This window comes from Cinclus cinclus, chromosome 3 (genome assembly GCF_963662255.1).
Source record: "Cinclus cinclus chromosome 3, bCinCin1.1, whole genome shotgun sequence".
Classification (NCBI taxonomy): domain Eukaryota; kingdom Metazoa; phylum Chordata; class Aves; order Passeriformes; family Cinclidae; genus Cinclus; species Cinclus cinclus.
The window spans coordinates 59,634,313-59,656,519 of record NC_085048.1 but is presented as its reverse complement, the minus strand read 5'-3'; the positions used below and the strand labels follow the sequence as shown (position 1 = coordinate 59,656,519).

General features: G+C 40.6%; 1 protein-coding gene across 4 annotated transcripts in view; it reads right to left on the bottom strand.

Moving 5' to 3' along the window:
• ARID1B (AT-rich interaction domain 1B) overlaps positions 1–22,207 on the bottom strand; it is a 322,479-nt gene that overhangs the window by 83,108 nt on the left and 217,164 nt on the right. For all 4 annotated transcript variants that reach the window (XM_062490065.1, XM_062490061.1, XM_062490064.1 and 1 more), the window contains one exon: positions 13,960–14,203. In XM_062490065.1, the coding sequence (XP_062346049.1) occupies positions 13,960–14,203 (244 nt within the window). The remainder of the gene's footprint in view (positions 1–13,959; positions 14,204–22,207) is intronic.

Genomic DNA, 22,207 nt, shown 5'->3' with positions numbered 1-22,207 from the left:
TGTACACCACTGTTGTCACATTGGTGAGATACTCCACCTGCCAAAATGCATGCAAAATGAATACTACAGATGTTTCACAATACTACTATTATGCAAAACCACAGAAAATGCAATAATGTGTGTAAAAGGATAGAAGCTGCTATGCTAGTTCTTCCCCCTATATTTAACAGAGAAGCAAAATGCTATTCAAATTTACATAGCTAGCTAGCAAAATTAGTTGTTAAAACTACTGAAACCAGCCATCTACCTAATATAATATCTGCTATTTAAAATAAAAGAGTCAGCTGAAGATGTAAGGGAATTTTAAATGCATAATACTATATTTGTAAGCAGGTTTTCCATTTTTTAAATTATGTCAAATGCTTTAAATTTTTTTCACTTTGAAAACCTTCACTTCAAATGGAGTCAGGAGATACTGCATACTACGTTTGGCAAAGACTGACTGAGAAAAGTACTAAATAGTGATTGCATTATGGCCACAGCCATGCAGTTAAACTGTAAAAAGTAAATTCCTTAGGGCCAACATAGCAAGCAAGAGCAGACCTTTGATATTCTGCTGAGGAGCGGTCTTTACAGTCTACATCAGCAATGTTTTGAAACATGCTGAGAGCTCTCTGCTCCCATCACTGAAATGCTACTGGAGGATGCTCAGCTGTGATGCCCTGTACCAGCTGGACAATACCTCACAGAATTATGCCTGAACAATTGAGTCAAGAAAACACTTTGGTGGTAACAGGTTTCCTCTGGGAAATAACCAGTTAAGGGGGGAAGGAAAGGTATAAGCAAAGGAATTTTAAGATGCGTGAGGAACTGGAGGGCAGGGAATTGATCAGAGACTGTGTTGAAAATGGAACACTAGGATGAAGGGAAGGCAGAAGTTACAGATCTTGTGGGTTGTCTTTGGGACAATTCCCAATCTAATTTAGGAACTGAGAGCTGGATTAATGACACTGATTAATCACAAACTAGGAAATATTAGTCAATACAAAACATGATCAAAATACTACCTAGGAAACCCTTGGGACCACCTTTTGGCTTGGAGTATTAAAAATACAAACACTCATATACATGGATCAGAACCAGGCCTTTTATAACTGAAGAGCTGTAAGTTATCAGGTAGACATGGGAGGAGAAAAGGAAGGAAAAATCTGACCATGTCTGTTGACCTAAAATGGTTATAGCCTACAAACAGCTACGACTAAACATGTAATGTGAGAAACAAATTTATCACTAGGATAAATTAGAAGGATTGTTCACAATAGAGGTAAGACAACACAACATCACTGTTGAAGTGTCACTGCTGAGCCATCACAGAGACAAACCCAGAAAGCCAAATGCAAACTGGAATGGGAACCAGCTACCAGCACAAAATGACAGGAGGCCGAGTATTATTTAGTATGACAAAAACTAGAGCTGCAATTTTGTGACTTCCTTCTAAAAATATATTTGAGACTAAATATCAGGGAGGAAAAAGAGCATGATGATGGTTAGGAGGATAATCAAACCATTACTGGAACTTGAAACAACTTTGTTTCAGGAATAATGAGGTCCTGAAAATCTAGTGATTAAGATGAAATCTGATAAAATAATAGGGTAATCATCACACAGTCAATGCTACCATAAAGGCTCACAGACCAGAAGAGACATTCCGGGTCTTGAATCCCTACATCAGAAATGAAAAGAACATAAGTAGGCTTCGATATGGGATTGTTTCAAATGAGCTTTTCAGGAAATTGGAAGTGAGGTGCAAATGACCTCAAAGGAAAGAAATTTTTCTATGGGTAGCATAAAGGGAAACTGGTCATGTGTTTTGTGTTATCTCTTTCATCTTATAAAGCCTGTGACCCCTTAAAAATAAAGATTATTTTCTTCCTTAATTTATGCATTGTGGCCAAGCTTCCTGTTGTATCAACAGTGTTTTAAAAATTACTTATTCAAGTAAAAAGCAAGGGCTGTCTGCATACCCTCTCAAATTAAGACATGCAAAATATTAAATCCTTCCTCATATCTATGCAGTAATCTGAGTGCAGATGTTTAAAAAAGCCTGAGACATGAGGACCTTTTCAGATACAGCAGCTGTGGTTGTGCTGAGATATGTAGAGTTAAACACTCTCAGACCAAGCCTTCTGGCTCTGCTCAGCACCACACTGCAGCTAATAACCCCTTATAATGCTGGTAACCCATGGCAGCCTTCTTACCAAGACAATTTCCACCTCCCTGAGCCAGGAATTTGGGACGAAACCCAGAACCTTCCTGCCTTGGAATGCTTTTGGTGACTGGCTGAGAGGCTCACTGAAAGCGAGACCACAAGAAGCTGATTTGTTCCCCTGCAGCAACAGAAAGCCACTGTACAAGCTTCTAAACAAGAGGTTTATCAACTTATGTCAGATTTCTGGATGCTCTACATCATAAAGTGTTATCAAGATTACTGTCAGGCCTAGCCCTGATATTACCTCTTAAAACAAATGTATCATACTTCAAAGACACAAGATTCTCTAACATATGGGAGTATCACAATTCATGTAAAATCAACAAGAAGTAAAATCCCCCCACTTTGCTTCTAATGAAAGTGCAAAATTCTCAGACTACCAACACTTGAAAGTTACACTCTCACCTTCTTTTCCCTATCTATGTCACACTCACCAAATCAAGAATGGGGTTGTGGGTGAGTTTCAAAGAAATCACTGTAACTTAAGTGCTAAATTGCTCTCAAATCTCCATTAAAAATGCAACAATTAACAAAGCAGCCTAGAGAACCCTAGCTCTGACTTAAATTCATGAGGAGAAGCTACTTGTTTGACATGATATAACATTTAATTCAAAGCAAAGCTGACACTTAGAGGATGAGGTAGGTAGCTACTCAATATTTTGTTTCATCCTTCTTAAGTGTATAGTCCCAAGTTATGACTTACAGAACACCACCCAAATGTAACCCTTACTACAGAATTATTAATTATATAATGGACTTTTAAAAAATAATTAAATAGTTGAAACTGGGGTCTGTCAAATTAGACAGCCAAGATTTATTCCCAAGTTGCATAACCTCTGAGTAAGGCATGAAAACTGTAACAAATACTCAGGAGTTTGAAGTGAAGTAATTGTTAGTACTGCCTGAACCTACAACAGACTTGCTGGCAAGAGGCAGAAAAGAAAATACATTGCCCTCCAAGGCTGAAGCTCTTTTTGCTCTGGAGTGGAAGGGAGAGCAGCAGCAGACATTGCCAAGCAGGTCTGTTTCATCCATGTCCCATCCAGAAGTCACCTGTGTGTTTGGACCAAAGCGAAGCACTTTCTCCTGAGATTCTGGAAATAAGCCCAAAGCAAGCTGTCAATGGGAAACTTGAGAAGCATGTGACTCACCCAAATAATGAGTGGCTTTCCAGGAGGTCACAGCAAGCACCTGTCTGCCTGAGGACTATTCCTTTCCAGCAAATTCCAAAATTCTGCTGCAAATGAGGAAGGCAATAGAGCTCCTCAAAATTAAGGATGCATCATTTAATTACTTGTATGAACGAAGGCATGTCAGTCTAAATCTAGGAATCACTGCTTCTCTATCATCAGTAACACCCACCCCAGACCTACAATTTCACTCTGCAGTTATGAGAAGTTTCATTTGGGGGAATCAAATTCTTTCCGCTTTCACCTCTGTCTCACTCCGCATCCATTTAATGCATTATTTCCATTAAGCTCGGGAGAGTTTCCAGCCAAGGATATTTCTGCTGGAGGCCAGTCCAGAATGGTGCAGCCCAGGATAGCAACCAGCTAAATCTTTTCTAATCCCCACATTCAGAAATGGTGGCTCACAGTGGCTGGCATGCAGGAACTGAATAGAGCAGGCAAGCTCATATTTCTCTCACCAGGCCAAATTAATAAAAACAAAACCTGATTTCTCCTTCTCGTTTTCCTATTCTTCCTGTTCCCCAATATTTTTCCTCTTTCAAACAATTTTTTTTTTGTTTGAGAAGCCTAATGTTTGGCTGCCTTCTGAAGAAATGGGCACAGTGACAGATGAAAGGCCGTATTCATCGCCTAATTCAGAATAGGGAAAAACCGACTGCTGTGCATTTAAGATTCTAACAACCTTGCAATTTTGTAGAGCCGTTTTCCCCAACCCATTCTTTTGAAGAAATCTGCTTTTATTCTGTTAATAACTAACCACAGTTGCAGCAGCATGGATCCGATTAGCAGTTCTTACGCTACAAAGGGGGTTGGGGGGAGGCTGTGAACAGGGTTGCCAATTTGTCCACCTGGGTCCCCAGAAGAAAGATTAGATGAGGTGCTTGCTCCTTTCTTCCCCACTCGCTCGCTGCTCTGCACTAGACAGACCTCTTCAAAGCTCAGCCACTGATTTAATTTCTTTCTTTCCTCCTCTAAAGTCTCGTTTAGCCACCCCTCCACATGTTTTGCACTCTGTCACTGCGTCCCTCCAAAGCGATGGCGTGAATTGAGATGAGAGGGGTTGGGAGAGGCTGCAGCCACAGCTTGCCAGCTCTTTCTCTCACACCTCTACAAGGCCTCTGAGTTGCTTTTAGATTTTGAAAATTGTATTTTCTTAAATTTTTGAAAGAAGTACTCATGTTCTTAAGGGAATGATCCAGACCTAGTAGTCATGCTGTGCTTTTTCATTCTGTCCTTTTAAAACTTCCATAAAAATGGTAGTTTTGCTTGCATTTGGACTGAAGTAAAAGATTGTAAAGGGTTGCATGGATTTAGTAATCTGTAATTACTTGGGACACATCATTACATGTTTGTAGTAATTACATGTAATGCAAAAAGCATATAGTTCAGCAAGAACGAGTTTCAGAGAGAAATACCATTCTCAATTTTTTTTATAAATGTCAATTAAACAGAACATAAAATTGTAATTGATGCAAGTGCTAAATATCTAAAAGCTTATAACAAAGGAAAGGGTCGTATTTCTTTCTTATATTTGGCTCATTTCTTCCTTCCAGAAATGAAACCTACCCTGCCACACACCTGAAACTTAAAACCTCAGAATTCTATTCAGGGATTTAAACCAAGTTCCAAAAGGAAGAATTTTTTCATTATCAGTGCTCATTCTCCAGACTGTACTTATAAATAGGAAGAGATTTTTTTTCTCTAAGCTGTTCCTCATTGTGTCACCTGCATTCAAAAGCCTGAGTAGCACAACAGATGTAGCAGACATACACCTCCAAAATTTGCCACCTTATAAAAACCTTAACTCCTAACTTTAACATTGCCAAATTTTAACCAAACCACAGATCAATTTTCATTTATGATATCTGCAGTGTGAAAACATGCAAGATACAAAAGAAAGGGTGAATGTAAATAATGTAAAGAAAGGGTGAAATTGCTGTTTCTTATCCGTATTTCTTTTCCCTTGATCCAGATAAGTTAAAGAATTTCTCAGAATCAGGCAGCATCAACTTGGAAGACCAACAACAATGGAGCTTGCGTTCTCCCTGCTCCTCCCAGCTCTCTCAAGTCTAGCAAGCAGGAAACTGGAGCAGCACTATGCGGCAATGAGATATTTAGTTAGTCCTGCCTGCTACTCCTCACACTAGATCACTGTCTCTGATTAAAGAGCATTTTAGTAGCAAAATGTATGTGCCCTCACTAATACTACCCTCAAAAGGAACAAACCCTCAGCTAATCTAGTTTTTCTTATTGTGTTATATTGCATATTACACAGCCCTGGTCTCAGCAATTCTCAGGGATGAGGGAGAAAAGGGCAAGTTGAATGCATAAAGGATAAAAGCACCTTGAGGCAAACCTGCTTCCAAAAACCATTTGGTGGGTCTGATCTCCCTAGAAGACAAGATCTATCATGCCATATTTCATCTTGCCCGACAACGATAAGCTCCAAAGACCGGTGTGGAAGCGAAGCAATTCTTCATGTATTTTTAATCAACCGAGAACTTTCATCTGGCGAGCTCCCTCCGCAAGGTCACACGCACCACGCGCGGCCACGTGCCTCTCATGCAGTTTGCAAACACCAACTCCTATGTCAGCTTCTGTTTGGAAGGGGGAGTATTAACATTAGCAACTCCTGGTTATATCATTTATAAACATGCAGATGTGGATTATTAAAGATTAATGCATTTTGGGATTGGTGTCGGCATTCCGTTTGTCTCACGCCGAAACCAATTCTGTTCTTCATTAGTCAACGACAACCCACATCACCCTGTTGTGGAAGAGAAATCAAAGGTGCAAGTGTGAATTGAGAATAAGTGATGAAACTGATTACTAAGAAACTTAACGGCTGTAATCAATCAACACATCACAATAATTTGAGTCCACTGTTATCTGAAGACGGGGAAAAAACAGAAAAGCTGCCGACTGAATGAACTGTTCTTTTGTGTTTGCTTTCTAAAAACCCACTTTGCAATCTGACTTCCCTATCTACCTACAGAGAGATGCTGTCAAAGGACTGTTCAAATCTTTCAAGTCACAGTTCAAGCTGCATGAATTTTGTCTCTAAGGAGGAGAAAGGATATCTTGCTTTTCATTAATTTTTAAAAAAATTATTATCTGGAGGTAGTGAAAATGTTCTTCTTTTAAGGCACAGAATTAATTCAAGCCATATTTGCAATTGCTCAGACTCCTTCTAAGGAGGGACACACCACGTATCTGTCTAGTCAAGTCTGACACTAACTATGAAGCATGAAGGCCACTTTAAATATCTCTCATGGCAGTGATACATAGTCCACTGAAAAACTGAGAACTGCAGCAGCCTATCCCATCACAGAAACCAAATATCTTATGACATTTATGCTCTATTTTATCTAGGTATAACAACCATCTGTCAACAACAACAAAAACACACTGATGGAGACGTGAGAGACTTTTCCCACTTGCTCATCAATCACTGCTTAGTATTGCAAGGGACAAGGGAGTGAGAGACAATCTTTTAATTTATGATAAAACACAAATGAATGCCCTATCTGCCAACACAAAAAAAAGAGAGACAATCTACATTTGTGTAGCCAAATGACAGAATAAAAACCTCCAAACATACAAAACCAAAGACACCACTTTAAATTTCTTGACAAAAACATAAGCAGGTTTAGAAAAAAAACTTATAAAGAAATGCATAGGTTAATGATCAAATGTAAACAGTAATTGTCCAAGGACGGCCTTAAAACATACATCTAAAACTAACAACAAATATACCTGACAAATCCTGGCCGCTGCGGTTAAGTATATTTGAATTTTGTTACGTGAAGCAGAGCACATGCATAATTATGTAAATATGTTAACTGGATTTCAACAGCCCTCATGTTCTAGATGGATTTGTACCGGCAGGGTGCTCCCAGTGACTCAGAGCGCTACCAGAAGTGGCTTGTGTACATGTGCTGCCACAGTGTCCACAGCAGCGGATGCCCTGCCATGCTGGCTGCTCAGCCATTGCCAGCATAGTGGAAACAGGCCTGGCAGGAAGCAGCAAAGAGGCCAAACCAGAAACGGGCAGAGCACAGCGATGGGGATGTGAACGCCACTGCTGTGGCCATTTGTGGGAGGGTGCTGGACAACTCTCAGCGCCGGACCCTTCACAGTGATCAGTCCATAGGGCAGAAATGTTTGACGCTGGCTTAAGACAGCAATTAAACACTAAAACTGCAATGTGTGACTGTTAAATATAAACACTGACACACCAGATATTAAGCAAGTGAAACCACTTAAAACTAAACCCCATAAACTTTTTTGTGCTTTTTTTGGCGATTTCCTGTTTTTCTATCTGATGCTTAACTTTGGGCCAATAAAAACCAGCAGGTTGATGCTGGTGGAATATGAAACCCTGTGTCAACACAATAACTGAACAGGAGGAACTTGAACAGCGTGTCTCTGTCTCTTTTCATCTCCTGCACCTGTTCTGGAAAGACCACCTTTGCAGAGAAGGATACCTCCCTCATCTCTGGCAACATTGCAAGTATGATAGGAGTTTTTATAGTGCCTTTTCTAGCACAGGCTCTCCTCACAAAACCTGATTGAGACTATTTAGTTATTTCATGAAGCCTTGAGACAACAGATTATTCATCAGTTGTGACCTGGGCTGAATTCTGATAGGTATCACAGGCTAGATACTCCCTGTGCTAGAAGCAATGCCTTAAGCTAGAGCGTTTTATAATTTGCTTGTTTTTTCATTCTTTGAAAATGACAAAAAACTCTAAATGTTGCTCAATCCATTTCAAAGAAAGGGTTTTAAACTACTACTATGTGAAACATTCACATATTTCATTTGTAAGCATTCTAGATTTGCAAAACTGCTGATTAGATGTTTTGTGCACTAGAAGTGATTAAGAACGTAGCTACGTCAATGGCATTTTGTGTTTTGGCTTTTTGCTGGTCTGGATGCCAATGAACAGCATGGATCTTCCTTGCAACAAGCTGTTGCAAGATTTTTGCCTCCGGAGAAGCCAAGGGAGAAACATTGATAGATGTGTTAAAATAATCTTTCTAGACAGGGGGATTGTATCCATTTCACAAGGATATAATCCTCTCTTGGTTTGCAATTACTTTAGGGTATTTAAAACTTCAACAAAAAGCATAGTATTACAAATTCATAGATTCACACATTTGTTTGGGTTGGAAGGGATCTTAAAAGTTTGTCTGGTTCCAACCCTCCTCCCCGCCATCCCCGTTATGGGCAGGGACACCTTCCACTAGACCAGGGTGCTCAAAGCCTCATCCAACCTGGCCTGGAACACTTATAGGGATGGGGCACTGACAGATTCTCTGGGCAACCTGTTCCAGTGCCTCACTACTCTTACAGTACTCTTACTACTTCTTCCCAATATCCAATATAGACCTCCTTTCAGTTTAAACCCATTCCCCTTGACCTATTACTCATGTCCTTTTTAAACAGTTACTCTCCAGCCTTCCTGTAAGCCACCTGCAAGTGCTGGAAGGACTCCTGCCATAAGGTCTCCATGAAGCCTTCTTTTCTTCAGGCTGAACAAGCTCAGTTCTCTCAAGTTGTCTTCTAGCAGAGGTGCTCCAGCTCTCTCACCACCTTCATGGCCCTTCCCTGGACCTGTTCCATCTTAGGTTCTGCTCGTACTGGGGACCCCAGAGCTGGATGCAAAACTTCAGGTGATGTCTCACCAGAGCAGAGCAGAGAGGCAGGATCCCCTCCCTCACCCTGCTGGCCACGCTGGTGTCTGAGCTGCAAGTGCACATTGCCGGGTCTTGCTGAGCTTCTCCTCCACCAACACCCCCCAGTCCTTCTCCTCTGGGCTGCTCTCAATCCATTCTCTGCCCAGTCTGTATCTGCTGGGATTGCCCTGACCCAGCTGCTGGACCTTGCACTTGGCCTTGCCGAACTTCACGAGGTTCACACGGTCCCAGCTCTGCAGCCTGCCCAGGTCCCTCTGGATGCCATCCCTTCCCTCCGTGTCTCAGCTGCACCGCACGGCTTTGTGTCATCGGCAGACTCGCTGGGGGTGCACTCGATCCCACTGCCCATGTCACTCACAAAGACATTGAACAGTGTTTATCACTTTCATATGGTAGTCTTCTCTCCCTCAAATAATGCTTAGAAGAAATCCATGCCATATAACATACAAGTAGTGGTAGTTCACAGGGTAAATATGTAGAATAGCTCAATCCCAAGGCAAAGATTGTTCCAAATTCTTCTTAAAACAAGATCTACAGTATAACTATTGTTTTACTGTAGTATCTTCTGGAAACTGGTTCAACTTGTAGGCTTCTCTTTATTATAAGGAATGAAAGAATGCATAATTCCTGTTCAGATTCTTGCAGTACAATGTCGCTCTGGACTATGATAGATTACTGCTCGTGTTTTTCTTCTTGCAGCATTTTAGTCACACACATTGACTAACATGCACACCAAGACAAGTTCTTCTGTTACTGTTCCTACTGGGTATCCCATTTCCCTCTTGCTCCTTTTTTTTTGCCAGGAGTATTGGCTGTAATACTGTAATTCTGATGGATCTTGGAATTCAAGCCAGCTAGTTGATCAATACAGGTGTGGAAGACCTCCAGGTTTGCAGGTAGTAGAGTTCAACACTGAATGGATTACATCCATTGATTCAAAAAATTAACACAATTAAAATTCGGGGCATTTTTAATCAGGGGAGGATGCTGACTGGTTAGCATAAATTAAGAAGCCTGGCAGTAACACTCCTAAGCCAGAGTATCCACAAATGAATTTCTTTTTAACTTCATCTGTATCCAAGCTCCTCAGAGAAAGAAGACAATAATTGTAATAAAAACTATGCAGTTGATGCTTAACAGAGTGAAAATAAGCTTGTTTCTTCAGAAAGTACATAGAATGTCTTAAAAGCACAAGTCAAAATACTGATCTATGCAAGCGGAAGTCAAAATATTGATCCATGTGAAAAAAAAAATTACGTCTTTCTAAAGGCAGCATTTGCTACTCCTTATTAGCGTAGCATACCCTTCTCTTCTATATGGATAAAAATTGCTGTAGGGGTTTAAATATAACAGAATCTGTTAACTTGTACAAAAACTGCTTGTCCATCATGGATTAAGGGATTCCTGGCCTATCAGCAATCTTTCACAGAACCCTTAATATTAAAAAACTTTTGCTGCTTACACCGCAATGGAGAAAGAGCTGACAAAAGCCTTTGGCCAGTGAGATCAAAATTGGGGATGGGGGGAGAAAGGGGAGCTTAGCTTATTTACATTTTTGCTTTGTTAGTAAACTGAAATTGTTAGAGCAGGAGGAAAAGGGAAAAAAAGAAGAGAAAAGTGAAATTAACAGCCACAAAATCTTCTGGCAACAGCAGTGTATTTTGATATGTGCTGTGTCAGCTTCCACTAATGGTTTAGGGTTGAATCAGGCACAGTTCAAGACCCAAAGCAGTGCAGGGCATCACATCTCATTCTTTGGAAGAATACGTACCCTAATTATAAAGATGGCTACAAAATAAAGAGATCAGGATTTCTGGCAAAACAGTATAATGATCTACTTAATAGGAAATCCTAATGTCATTTTGAATCAGTAGAAATCACAGAAGAGTAGGATTTCAGCCCTGTAATGAACATACATCTGAACAAGAAGTCTTCTGATTTTGAGACAAAACTACCTTTCTGAACAAAATCCATCCAAGTCGCTTTTCCCCTTAGGAGTTAATCTCTCTGGTCTATTCTGGTAATGTGAATGGAAACAAAGGCTGTATATGCATGTGCCACTTACCACACAAAATATCCATCCAGTATTTCAGAGAGCACAGGAAGGAAATGCCCACTGAGCTAGGGACGTGCCAATGTCAGTGCTGCCTGTGCCAGGCTGCTCCTGTGAAATTTGTGGCGTGCAGCAGAAAGCAATGTGGGGTGGCAGGCTTGAGGAGGGGTGCGGACACAGCTTAAACAGGCAGTGGAAGAGAATCAGCCATTTGGGAGGTTTAATAGGGGGCTGTTTGTTTGTCTACCCTTTTGATGTTAAATTAGTTTTCAATTTTGTTGCAAGGAAAAGAGCCATTGGGAAAAGGATGCTTCTCTTCCAGTAAACCCTGGGAAAGCAACACCTTTATTTTAACGGTCTTCCCACCAAGAACCCCCTGCAACATTTTGGCTTTCCCTAGCCATAGCTATCAGCAACACAACAGCTGCTCATTTTACAATGACTTGCTGGAGAGAGAATGATTGAAAGAGCCAATCTATGTCACATTGAGAAACTGTGGCACAACATCGCAGGAGGTAATAGGAGAGGAATGAGGTCAGAACAAACAAGGGTAGGGTGAGAACGGAGAAGAAAATAGCAGAGAACAAAATTATTAAAGGCAAGGTGCTGTACTACACAATCAATGTTTAAAAACGTCTACAACCTGACTGCTGCAAACAGCCACAGAAATGCAAACAAGCTCCGTGTTACTTTTTCTTAGGGTCTCATGAATACAGCTGATGATAAAAGTGACCGAAGTCCTTCTAATGAAGAACAATGGTGTGAACATACTTAGGTGAAAGCACAGTCTAATTCACATGGCTTGAAAGCCTTAGCACCCAGCGGCATCCCTCCATCACAGGGCTTTAAATAGCAGCCTTGCTCCTGTTTTTTTGTAGCTCGAGAAACAGCAGCAGCAGCAGCAGCGAAACTACTGCAGCAGCCCAGCTGCCCTCTGGAGAGCACTGCCTTAGCTCACGTCTGGGAGTTCACCTTCTGCAAGAGCTGCAGAGACCAGAAGCTTGTCTATGACAGGGAAACAGTGGAGGGTGATTTTGATTTAGCACCATTCATAAAAATCCTTCCTGAGAAAGAATTGCTTTTGTGTTACTGCAGCAGACCAGAAAACCACCGTGCAAAATGGTGGCACAGTTTGTATGTAGAGACAATGCTTTTCACTAGGTGAGTTATAAAAATGAGCTTTTGGGGCTCATCTGATGTGATGAAGTGACTCTGACCCTGACCTCTGAGTTCATATCCCTTCTATTTTTACCCCATGGGGATCAGGTGGGTTCCTAAAAGTTATTACTCTCCCCCTACACACTTATGCTCATCCTTACATATCATGGCTCCAATAAAGCTATTTTCAGTGTCACAACATTTTTTCCCTATTCAGCAATCAGGCTGCTAAAATGCCAATCCATTTACTCACCTGAATCTGACTGTGGCAAAAGGTTACCCTACCAGACAGGTGGACTATCTGGCTTCACTCAACAACAGGGATTGATTTCCACACCAAATACTGGGAACAGACTTGTTAATATAAAGCTACCATACTGCATACAATACAAATACTCTGCCCCCACCACTCCTGCTTCACCTGAGCATGTGCTGCCAGCCAGAGCGGATGGAGCAGGATGAAATAACTGCAGGGCATGCACACAGCATCAGAGCTCAACATGCTCAGGCCACATTTAGTACTAAACATTCCTGTGTGCACTGAGCTTACTTCCCTCTGCTTATCTAGTTTAACCTCTGCAGACAAACAGGCACGAACGTGTTACACAGATACCTTTGTATCAAATACCGAAACACACACTACCCTCTGAATCTTAACCAGCATTTGGTTTACAGCAACACTCAAGCCATCTAACAAAAAGGCACCTCCTCTTTTGTTTCTTTTAACTGAGCTCCATGTTTATTATTTTGCAGTTCTGTCCGCAACTGATGTTATCCCTAGGGTAATGTCAGCACTCTCCTACTCCTAGGAATTCCCCATGTATTCAAAATGTCAGAAGATAATAAAAAAACTTGAGGATCAGAAAGAGAACAAACTCACCTGAAATACTAAATACAAATTGCTGCCTGACCCCCGGAGTAAGTAACATGCCAGGTGGGTGGGGATAAGAATTAATAAGAATTAAATTCAATTAACAAGCATTGAAATTACTGTATGCCATTTTTTTCTTCTGAGTGTCTTAACAGATTTCCACAAATTTCTGAATATACATGACCGTGTGTCATACTCTAAACTGCATAAGAGAGAGAGGGCAGCAAGCCTGCCACTTGTATTTCAACTAATACTGGTGGGGCTGAATCCCTAGTAATTTGTTAATCTTTGCAAATATTAAGAAATATCTCATTCAATATTCTGTATTCGTGTCAAAAAATTACACTGCCACAATACAGAGCTGGAAAATCTCTGCCTCATCCTGCTGGCCTGTAACCACCATTCAAGCTCAAGAGCCATACCCAACAAAAATACAGTTAGAACAAAAACAGGACTGTAAATAACCGAGAGAAGGATGTGACAATCGACACACAAACCAAATACAAAAACTACAATTAAGTATTTGCCTTGGTTGGTGATAAAGACATTTATCAAACACCTATGTGGAGTCAAGTTCAGAATTTTGCACATTCTGAGGGCTTGGCAACTGAAGTTTAGAATGAATTTACTCCTGCTCTAATTATGCATTTTTTTCAGAACAAGGCCCTGAAAATGCAGGGTTCTCAGCAAAACAATTAGTTCAGAATACAGGCGTATTTATTTACGTATTTAACAAACCTACCAATTGGTTTAATTTTGTTTGTTAGAACAAACCTACCTGGAATACTCGCTGGAGAAATGGGACCAGATCTTGACTGGTTGCTTCCAACGGGTGAGCCTACAGGGGAAGGCGATGGGCCCCCAGGGATGCCGGAGAGATGTGGAGAAGCATGAGGGGAAAACGGAGACTGTGCAGGGTTGCTCTGCTCCCCTTGGCTGCTCGTAGAGCCTGACGCGCTAACAGCTGAGCTGAGGGTTGCTTCAGTTCCAGTCGGCAAGTCGTCAATGGATCCAGATAAATCCTGAGGAAAAAGGAAAAATGAACGTAAGTGCTTGCATGAATACTCAGGCCACAGGACTCAAGAGCTGGAATGGCAATAGATCCATTTGTTTACTTATATAACTGCAGCAGGTAACTGAGAGGTTGTCTTTAACATGTAGTTAAATGATGGCAGGAAACAAGGACAGTATGCACAGTTCTCTGCTTAATCTCTAATTCTTTTGAGAAAAAGAACAAGCAAGGGCATCAAATGAATTGGAACCAAATTCATTCAGCATTGAATTTAACCTTTTCCATCTGGATTAAGCTTATCAAAATTAATCCCACAAACTCTGCCTGAGCATACCAAAACTAATGAAAATGATACATCAGTTTCACTTTTAAACAGTATTTAATTTTGGGGTTTGCTACCATTACAATCACAGCTTACACACTTCACTCTAAACCATTACCACAATGAGAGAAGAATGTAAAATACACAGCCCTGCAACACTCCCTTGCAGCAAGGAGATGAGAAGAGGCCTTGCCCTCAGCAGCAGCACTGGATCTGCTGGCCACCAAGGAACAAGGACTGCTGCTTCTCCACTTCCATCAAATACCAATGTACAGCTCACAGGTTCTCTTCAATTTCATCTGAATACACTGCAAAAACAGTTACTCCATTTCAGCTCATAATGGCTGCATTTTCAATGAGAAATTTCCTCTGTAGGTCACAGCACATCTGAATTCTGACTATGAACTGCTGGACATATTCCCTCAAGCTGTAACACAGGAGTTATACCGGTCTTTGAATCTGTGGGAGCAATTAGGAGTTCTAAATCATTTTAAGATCAGATATGAAAAACCAAGAATGCTGTGACAAAGCAAGCACATGCTCCCCAACTGTCAGGAAAAAATGTTAATTCCTAAGCATCACAGAAAAACCTCATACAAACCAAAAGGTGCCAATATTGCTGTGCTTTGGTAGCTGTTGGCAGGTCAGGAGGAGCTTGGTACTATGTTACTATTTCTCTTAGCAAATTAAAGTTCAAAAACATGGCACAGAGCTACCTCACATATAAATCAGGTTATTAAATGACCTCTGAGACTTGAAATAACTGGGATGACAGAGTGCATTACTTTGGCTGATCCTGACTTCATTTGTTTGGCTCATGCAAGTAGCTGCACCACAGACAGCAGGACCCCTCGTCCAAATAGCACAAAAAGAACAGTGTTCTGCCTGAGCAAAGAGCTAAGGAAGCAAAGCCTTAGTGCTGCCTAATTTTCGTAACTAAAAATTAAGGTTTTTAGAAGTCATAGAACACGGATGAAACTCACATGGTGTACTTAGTGCCCTGCCCAATGATGACTACCTCCATTACAAGGGAGGCTTCACAGCCAGGTTCCCCTGACAGACGAACTTGCTCCGTCTTCCCAGGCACAGGAAGAGGAGGATTAACAGTTTAAGCTCTGCTAACACTCACTAGAAGCCACATAGAATGCTCCGTGTTATTCCTCCTTGTGCATAAGGGTAGTGAATACAAACCACCAGACTTCAGCTCTCTGCAGGGCATCTTACAGACCTTATTTCCAATGAGTTCCCACAAGTACTTCAAGAACAACTTTCACCACAGTTACATTTTGCTTTTTCTGACAAGCATGAAATGGTACCCGTATTTCATTAGGCATATGGAAAGCAAAAATTAAGGCTAAAACTTTAGTCTACATGTGGATGCTGCATTCACTCAAGAGTAGACTTCCAAATCCCTACAAATGGAAATTTAATTATGAAGTGGGCAATAAACTATTTTCATTGTTTCTTTTTTGGAACTATCAACTGTAGAAAATGTAAACAAGAAATAACACTGCTTGCTACTGCATAGAGCAACACTAGATATTTTTCATAGTAGAATTTATTTGGCAAACAGGTAACAATTACTGCTTTTCCATACATAATATGGTGTTCTTCTAAATGAAATCAAATTGCTGCTGTCGTCGTCATGCATAACAAATGCTGCAGGAAGTGCTGATGAAACAAATGCTGCTGAAAAGCATACAATAAACCTCTGAAAACTGAATGTAGCAGAATAGAGCCTATTCTAAAGGAATATAAATTCTGTGTAAAAAAAACAGATGCACAGCTGACACAAGATATGGAAAGCACACAGGTTTAGAGTAGCGAAGATTTTAAAAATGTGTGTGGAGTAAAGCTTTCCTATGTGTTGGCAAACCAAAGTACTTGAAAAAACAAATTTGCCAGGACAATGGAAAAGCCATGAAGAAATTAGCACTGTCCTTGATGAAATCATCTGCTGTTCACAGGTTAAGGCAAAACTCCAGGATGGGACTGAAGTTCACTTTTCCCATCAGGTCACATCGACTTCTCCAGCCTTCCACATGAGCAGAACAACTGGTGAGTCTCAGGCATTTTCTCGAGTGCCTGCTTTCCAGGAATTTCTTCACCCACCGGATGAAACTCCTTCATCAGGAGGTGGAAAAGGAAGAGAGAAGCTTGCATGACACCAGCCTATTTAAATAGTGAGGCCATGCCACCACCCCCATGCAGTGCAGGCTTAGGGAGCAGCCAGGCAGAAACACCTCTCTTAACTAAAAAAGATAATTTGGAAATTAAAGAGAAGGAGAAGAAAGACTTTATGTGAAGCACCTGGACAGAAAGAGCAGAAGTTGACTTTCTGTTCTCCTATTATCAGCATTTTATTGCTTGCTTTTACCTCATTTTAACAGAACAGTAGTGAAGTTGTGCAAATTCCACATCACAAACATTTATTTATACATAAAACAGTATACACATACACATTATATACGTAAATTACATAGATACACTTGCATTTACTTAGCGTATCTACATGTACAGCTATTAGGAAGCCTGCTAATAGGAGAAACTCACAGAGGTTTAAGCATACAGCCTTGTTAACAAAGAAGCTCTGTAACTAATACTCCTCTAGAGGACAATTTAGTCAGCAGGGCACCAACTCTATTCTTCTTTTATAAGTAGTATCAGATCTATGATGCCTGTAAAGAACAGAGAGACCTTACTTACTGCATCTCATTCAAACCAAGGCACCTTCAAGCTACAGTGCTTCCATTTATCTTGTTGGAAAGTTGGCAGGTTAGGTAATTGCTGGGATTCTTTTAAGGGCCTGAAGTCCCCATACCCTAAGGCATGCCTTAAATTTTGCCTCTTTTCAGAGGCTTTTTCTGGAAAGCATTCATTTCTTCCAGTAAAATGTAGCAAGTTTAGAATTACCAGTAGGCTTGTGTTTCTTACAGATCTGTTTCTTGTAGAGCAATCTTATTATTCCTATCCATGGTGTTGTTATGACTATATTTTCAAATCTGACATCAAATCTAAGAAAAAATGAAGGACAAAATATTTTCTCCCTCCCATTACAAATCTGTATTACAATTCTGTATTCTCTATGTCAGCTTTATATCCTGTATTATTCACTACATCCTAACCAGCTTCCAAAGTTCATTTCTACATAATACCTTGATTACAAACTGAAATGTTTCCATGCAGGATTCATCTCTTTTAGCAAAATGTTTTAGTTTCAACTGTCTTCTGTTCTAGCCTCACCTTCTCACCTATACACAACCTTTTTTCTTGTCCCCCTGACAAGAACAAGAGCTGAAATGAACAGGATAACATTGTGCTTGGGATTATAATGTTATGCCTTCCCGGTGGCATGATCTTATCAGAGAGAGATACTTGAAACAGCACACAATTTTACTACTGCAACGTGGGCAGTGAGGGGCAGAAGGAAGCTAACTGTTTATCCAGAGCCAGGAAACCCAAAGCTACAAAGAGACCACAGCAAGAAAACCCCTACCAACACCCATATATAATACAGTAACATTAACTTACTGGAGGAACACACCTAGATCCAGTAAACAGCAAAAGGGAGACTACAGTAGCTCAGCAATACCACCACAATTTTACACATCAAGTGTGACAGGATTACAGCATTCACTGTGGAGCAAAAATTTACACTGCAAATACTTTGTGCGGTTTCAAATTTTGCTTAGCAATGTCTCAGCAGACACAAACCAAGATTTGAAGGGAATCCCTTGCTAAATACTTACAGTTGAAAAAGGATGAGCACCTCCTCTGAAAGCAGCAGAAGGAGAAAATGTGGGGCACCTTGCTAACGGAGCTCCTACGCCACTAAATCACAGCCTAAGTTCTCTAATAAGTTACTGCAGTTTGGGGCTCTCTCGCAGGGATTATGCAGCGCACATACAACCTGTGGTTTATTTAAATTTTCCAGCTATTGCCTACCAGTTCCTTTATGCTCAGGGAGTAGAAGAATAGCAGAGGAATTTTGAAGATATTAAAATTAAAGACACAAAAACCTTTCCGTCTCCTAGAAGCTGAACCCCCCCAGACTCTACCTCACCATCCATTGTACTGCAATGAATCCCAGAGCTACACGTAGGGAACTGCATCAACTGACTGGCTGCAGGATCAAAGCCTGCTCATTTCATTCAGGCCTTCCTGCAGTATTTCCTTAGGACAGTGCTGCTCAAAAGACAGGATCCTGCATGAAATATCCATCTCTTTAACATGAATCACCACTTTAGAAACAAAATTATATATACAAGCAAACATATTTCACATATAAGTATGTAAATATATATTCAAACAGACATACACTCTGCTATTGTTTTGGAGCCATGAGGGATTATGAACAATATGCTCTGTAATTGAGATTAACTTTGAACAAATGATTTGGCTGACAAACACACATATGCACACAAAAGGAAAACTCACAAAAGCTCTGTTTAAATTTCAAGATATTTGTAAGACCTCTTTTCATCTCAAAGCAGACTATAATAGCATGTTTCAAGAAGTCTTCCAAAGGCCCTGCTGGTCACATTGTGGAGGCAGTGAGCGAGCTAACAGCCTCGCAGCGCCTACGCAACCGGAAAAACACACCAACAATCGGGACCACGTGGGAAATCCATTTATTTTCAAAGGCTGCTACCCCCAACCTGGGTATCTTCCTTCCACGCCAGCTGCATAATGACCCTCAGCTAAGCACAAAAAAAGGTACCTAAGGCACATCCTTAAAAATTGTTTAACAGGAGACAGCAGGGCTGCCATTACATTTCTGCCAAAATCCCTTTTACATGCCTTACTGAAATTATTTCTGTGGGAAAACAAGGTTCATTCTCTGAATCTTGCTTAATCAAGGTCTGGAGCAGGAAAAGTACAGAAGAACGCTTCTAGTACAAACATCTCCCTGAGGGAAAAGCTTGATTTCCATTTGCAGGCACAACTCTTACCTCAGATCATGACACTGTAAGGAGAGGGCTTGTTTCACTGGCAAGACAAACACAAACTTTGACAATAGCTAGGCAGAGGTACTTCTTAGGATACTCATGTTACCTAGAAATCTTACTTAATTCCACTAACTATATGTTGCAACATTTTTAGTCAGATTTTTAACCTTAACCTCTATGTGATAAACTATTCATGTAATATTCTAAAGAAAGAGAATTCTGAGTATATGATAAAAACACCAGCATCTTGCACTAAATTTAGTGACAAAGCACCACTTGCTGGGGAAACACATTCCCTTCATTCTGTGGACCTCACATGCTTCCCCAAATAACTTGGTTACTGATCTGTGTTGCAAGTACTCTCTCTGATCAGTATCAAGTACTTTCTCTGAGAAGTTTTACAGGCAAGTCCCTGAGGATGCAAATATCTTTTCCCCAAAAGCCCTATATTCACTCAAGCAACCAAGAGTGCAATCAAACAATGCAGTGCCAGTGCCCTGTCTGATGTCTTTTCCATCTGTGAGATCCTGGAATTAGATCAGTCTTCAAGAAATTATCTACAAAAAGCTGACTTGGAAAAACAGATTCAAATCACAGCTTACTACCTAATTGCTAAGCGAATGACTGTTCATTCATAGAAAGAGTAATTGTTTACTACATGTGTTTAGGAAGCAAAGGACCTATGTTTGAAAGACAACCTTACTTACCTAAAAATAAAAATTTTTGGCCTGGAGGTACAGGAGTCCAAGAACAGAACATGACATGTCCATATCTGTCAGACATGAAATGAGAGGAAGTTTCTAGGATGGATACAATCACATTTCTATGTCTAAAATAATCCACAGTGGGATCTTATTTGCTTGTCCAGACAAGAGCTTTACACCAAAACCAACTTAGGGCGGCTGGAAATTCAAAACTACCTAGAAAATTACAAAAAAAACCTACCAAGAAATTAAAAAACCCCCCTGCCCCTGCCGAGTACCACTCACTGCGGGGTTTGCAGCTCCCTGGCAGGTACCAGGAAGGGGCTTCTGAGTCCTACAGCTGCATCAAGTCACCTAATGGCACAAAAAAAGTCACTGGTTTATAAACACTGACTCCTGTGTATGAAACAATAAATACTAATGACCCATGTGCCATTGAAGCAAATTGACAAAGTCTAACAAGGACTGTAAAATGTAGGACACACAGCCTCTGTCTGACAAGGATACTTTTTAATATTGAAAATAAACAGTAAATCTCCAAAACAGAAAAATAATAACACAGCCTATCTCAAGATACAAACTTCCCTGATTATCTCTGAAGCAGAATGCTTAGCACGTAGAATTTCTGGAAATAAAATTTAAAAACAAAAAGCCATGAACCCTTAGGAGTCATTTGTTTCCTCAGTACTCTAGCAAAGAAAAATTCCCAGCTAACAACTCTTGTAGCTACAGAATCAGTCATTTATCATCTATAAATCATCAACCTTTAAAACAACCAAATCAATGAAAACCACAACAAATGGCCACTATGAAGAAGAAAGAAAAGCTGTGTTTGCATAACAGCAATCTAATAAAATTTAGTTTATTCATACTACTTCCCATCCATAGTTCCATACTTAACCACTCCTAAACATGAAATCCCTTCTGTTAAAGGGTTTCTCATATAAAGAACAGTGAGGTGAGACACAACAACTTCCCTTTTTTGCAGATTACAACCTTTTCCTAGATCATGTAGCCTACAGTTGCCTCCATAGGGAGAAGACAGACTAAACTGGCAGGATAAAGCCAAGAGGAAGCTGAATTAATCAAAACATGTACTGATCCAAAACCTTTCAAGCTCTCTGGAGCTTGTTCTTTTGGGGATCACTATCCTTCTCCCTCTATGGAGCAAGCTTAGTGATGCCATCTTGATTTTTAACCTGAATGGACACTATGTGACCACCCTGCTCACCAGTCCAGAGTACTCTCCTGGCTGTGCTTTTGGCCATGCTGAATTCAGCATCAGAAAGCCATGGGGAAAACACCATGTAGCTGCTAGTCCTCCTCCCATTACCTACTTATTCTACTTTCACAGCTGATGTAGAATGAAATCAGACTAAGGAAGGAAGGAAAGAACTAGACATTATTAATAGAACATACGGGTTGGTAGATCTGAAAGAGACCAAACATTTCATCAAGAGCAGCAGCAATATGCATTAGAAAGTATTGCTTACTCCCTTTATTCCATTTACTCTGGCTATCATACTTTGGAAACCAGCAGCACACACAGTCAAGATCTTCTATCAAGATAATCTATCTTTGAGACTACATATTTAAAAACCTGATATCGTGCAGATGCGGCTCAAGCAGAAGGAATAAACGAAACTTCATAATACCATAACATAATGTGGTAAAATTCACACCATGCCTCACCTGCACTACACCCACAAGACTGCAGTGCAGAGATTCTCAGTAAGTCTGTGCAGGGCACCTCACGTAGACAAAGCCCTTTGAACATGACCACACAGCCTCATGTGGCTGAATGTACCTTACTGTTTACTACTAGAGACATACCCTGAGTCACAATACACCAATTTTGCAACCATTAATTGACATCTTTCTACATGTGCTTCTCAGACTGCCCCACATGGCATCCAGAAGGCATTAACTGTGCTTTTAAGTTTGGACCTACCGTGCTATCTGATTTGGAGACTGCAGCTGAGAGAACAGAGAAAGTGCTGGTCCAACAACCAACTGCCCATTGATCATTGAAAGCAGAT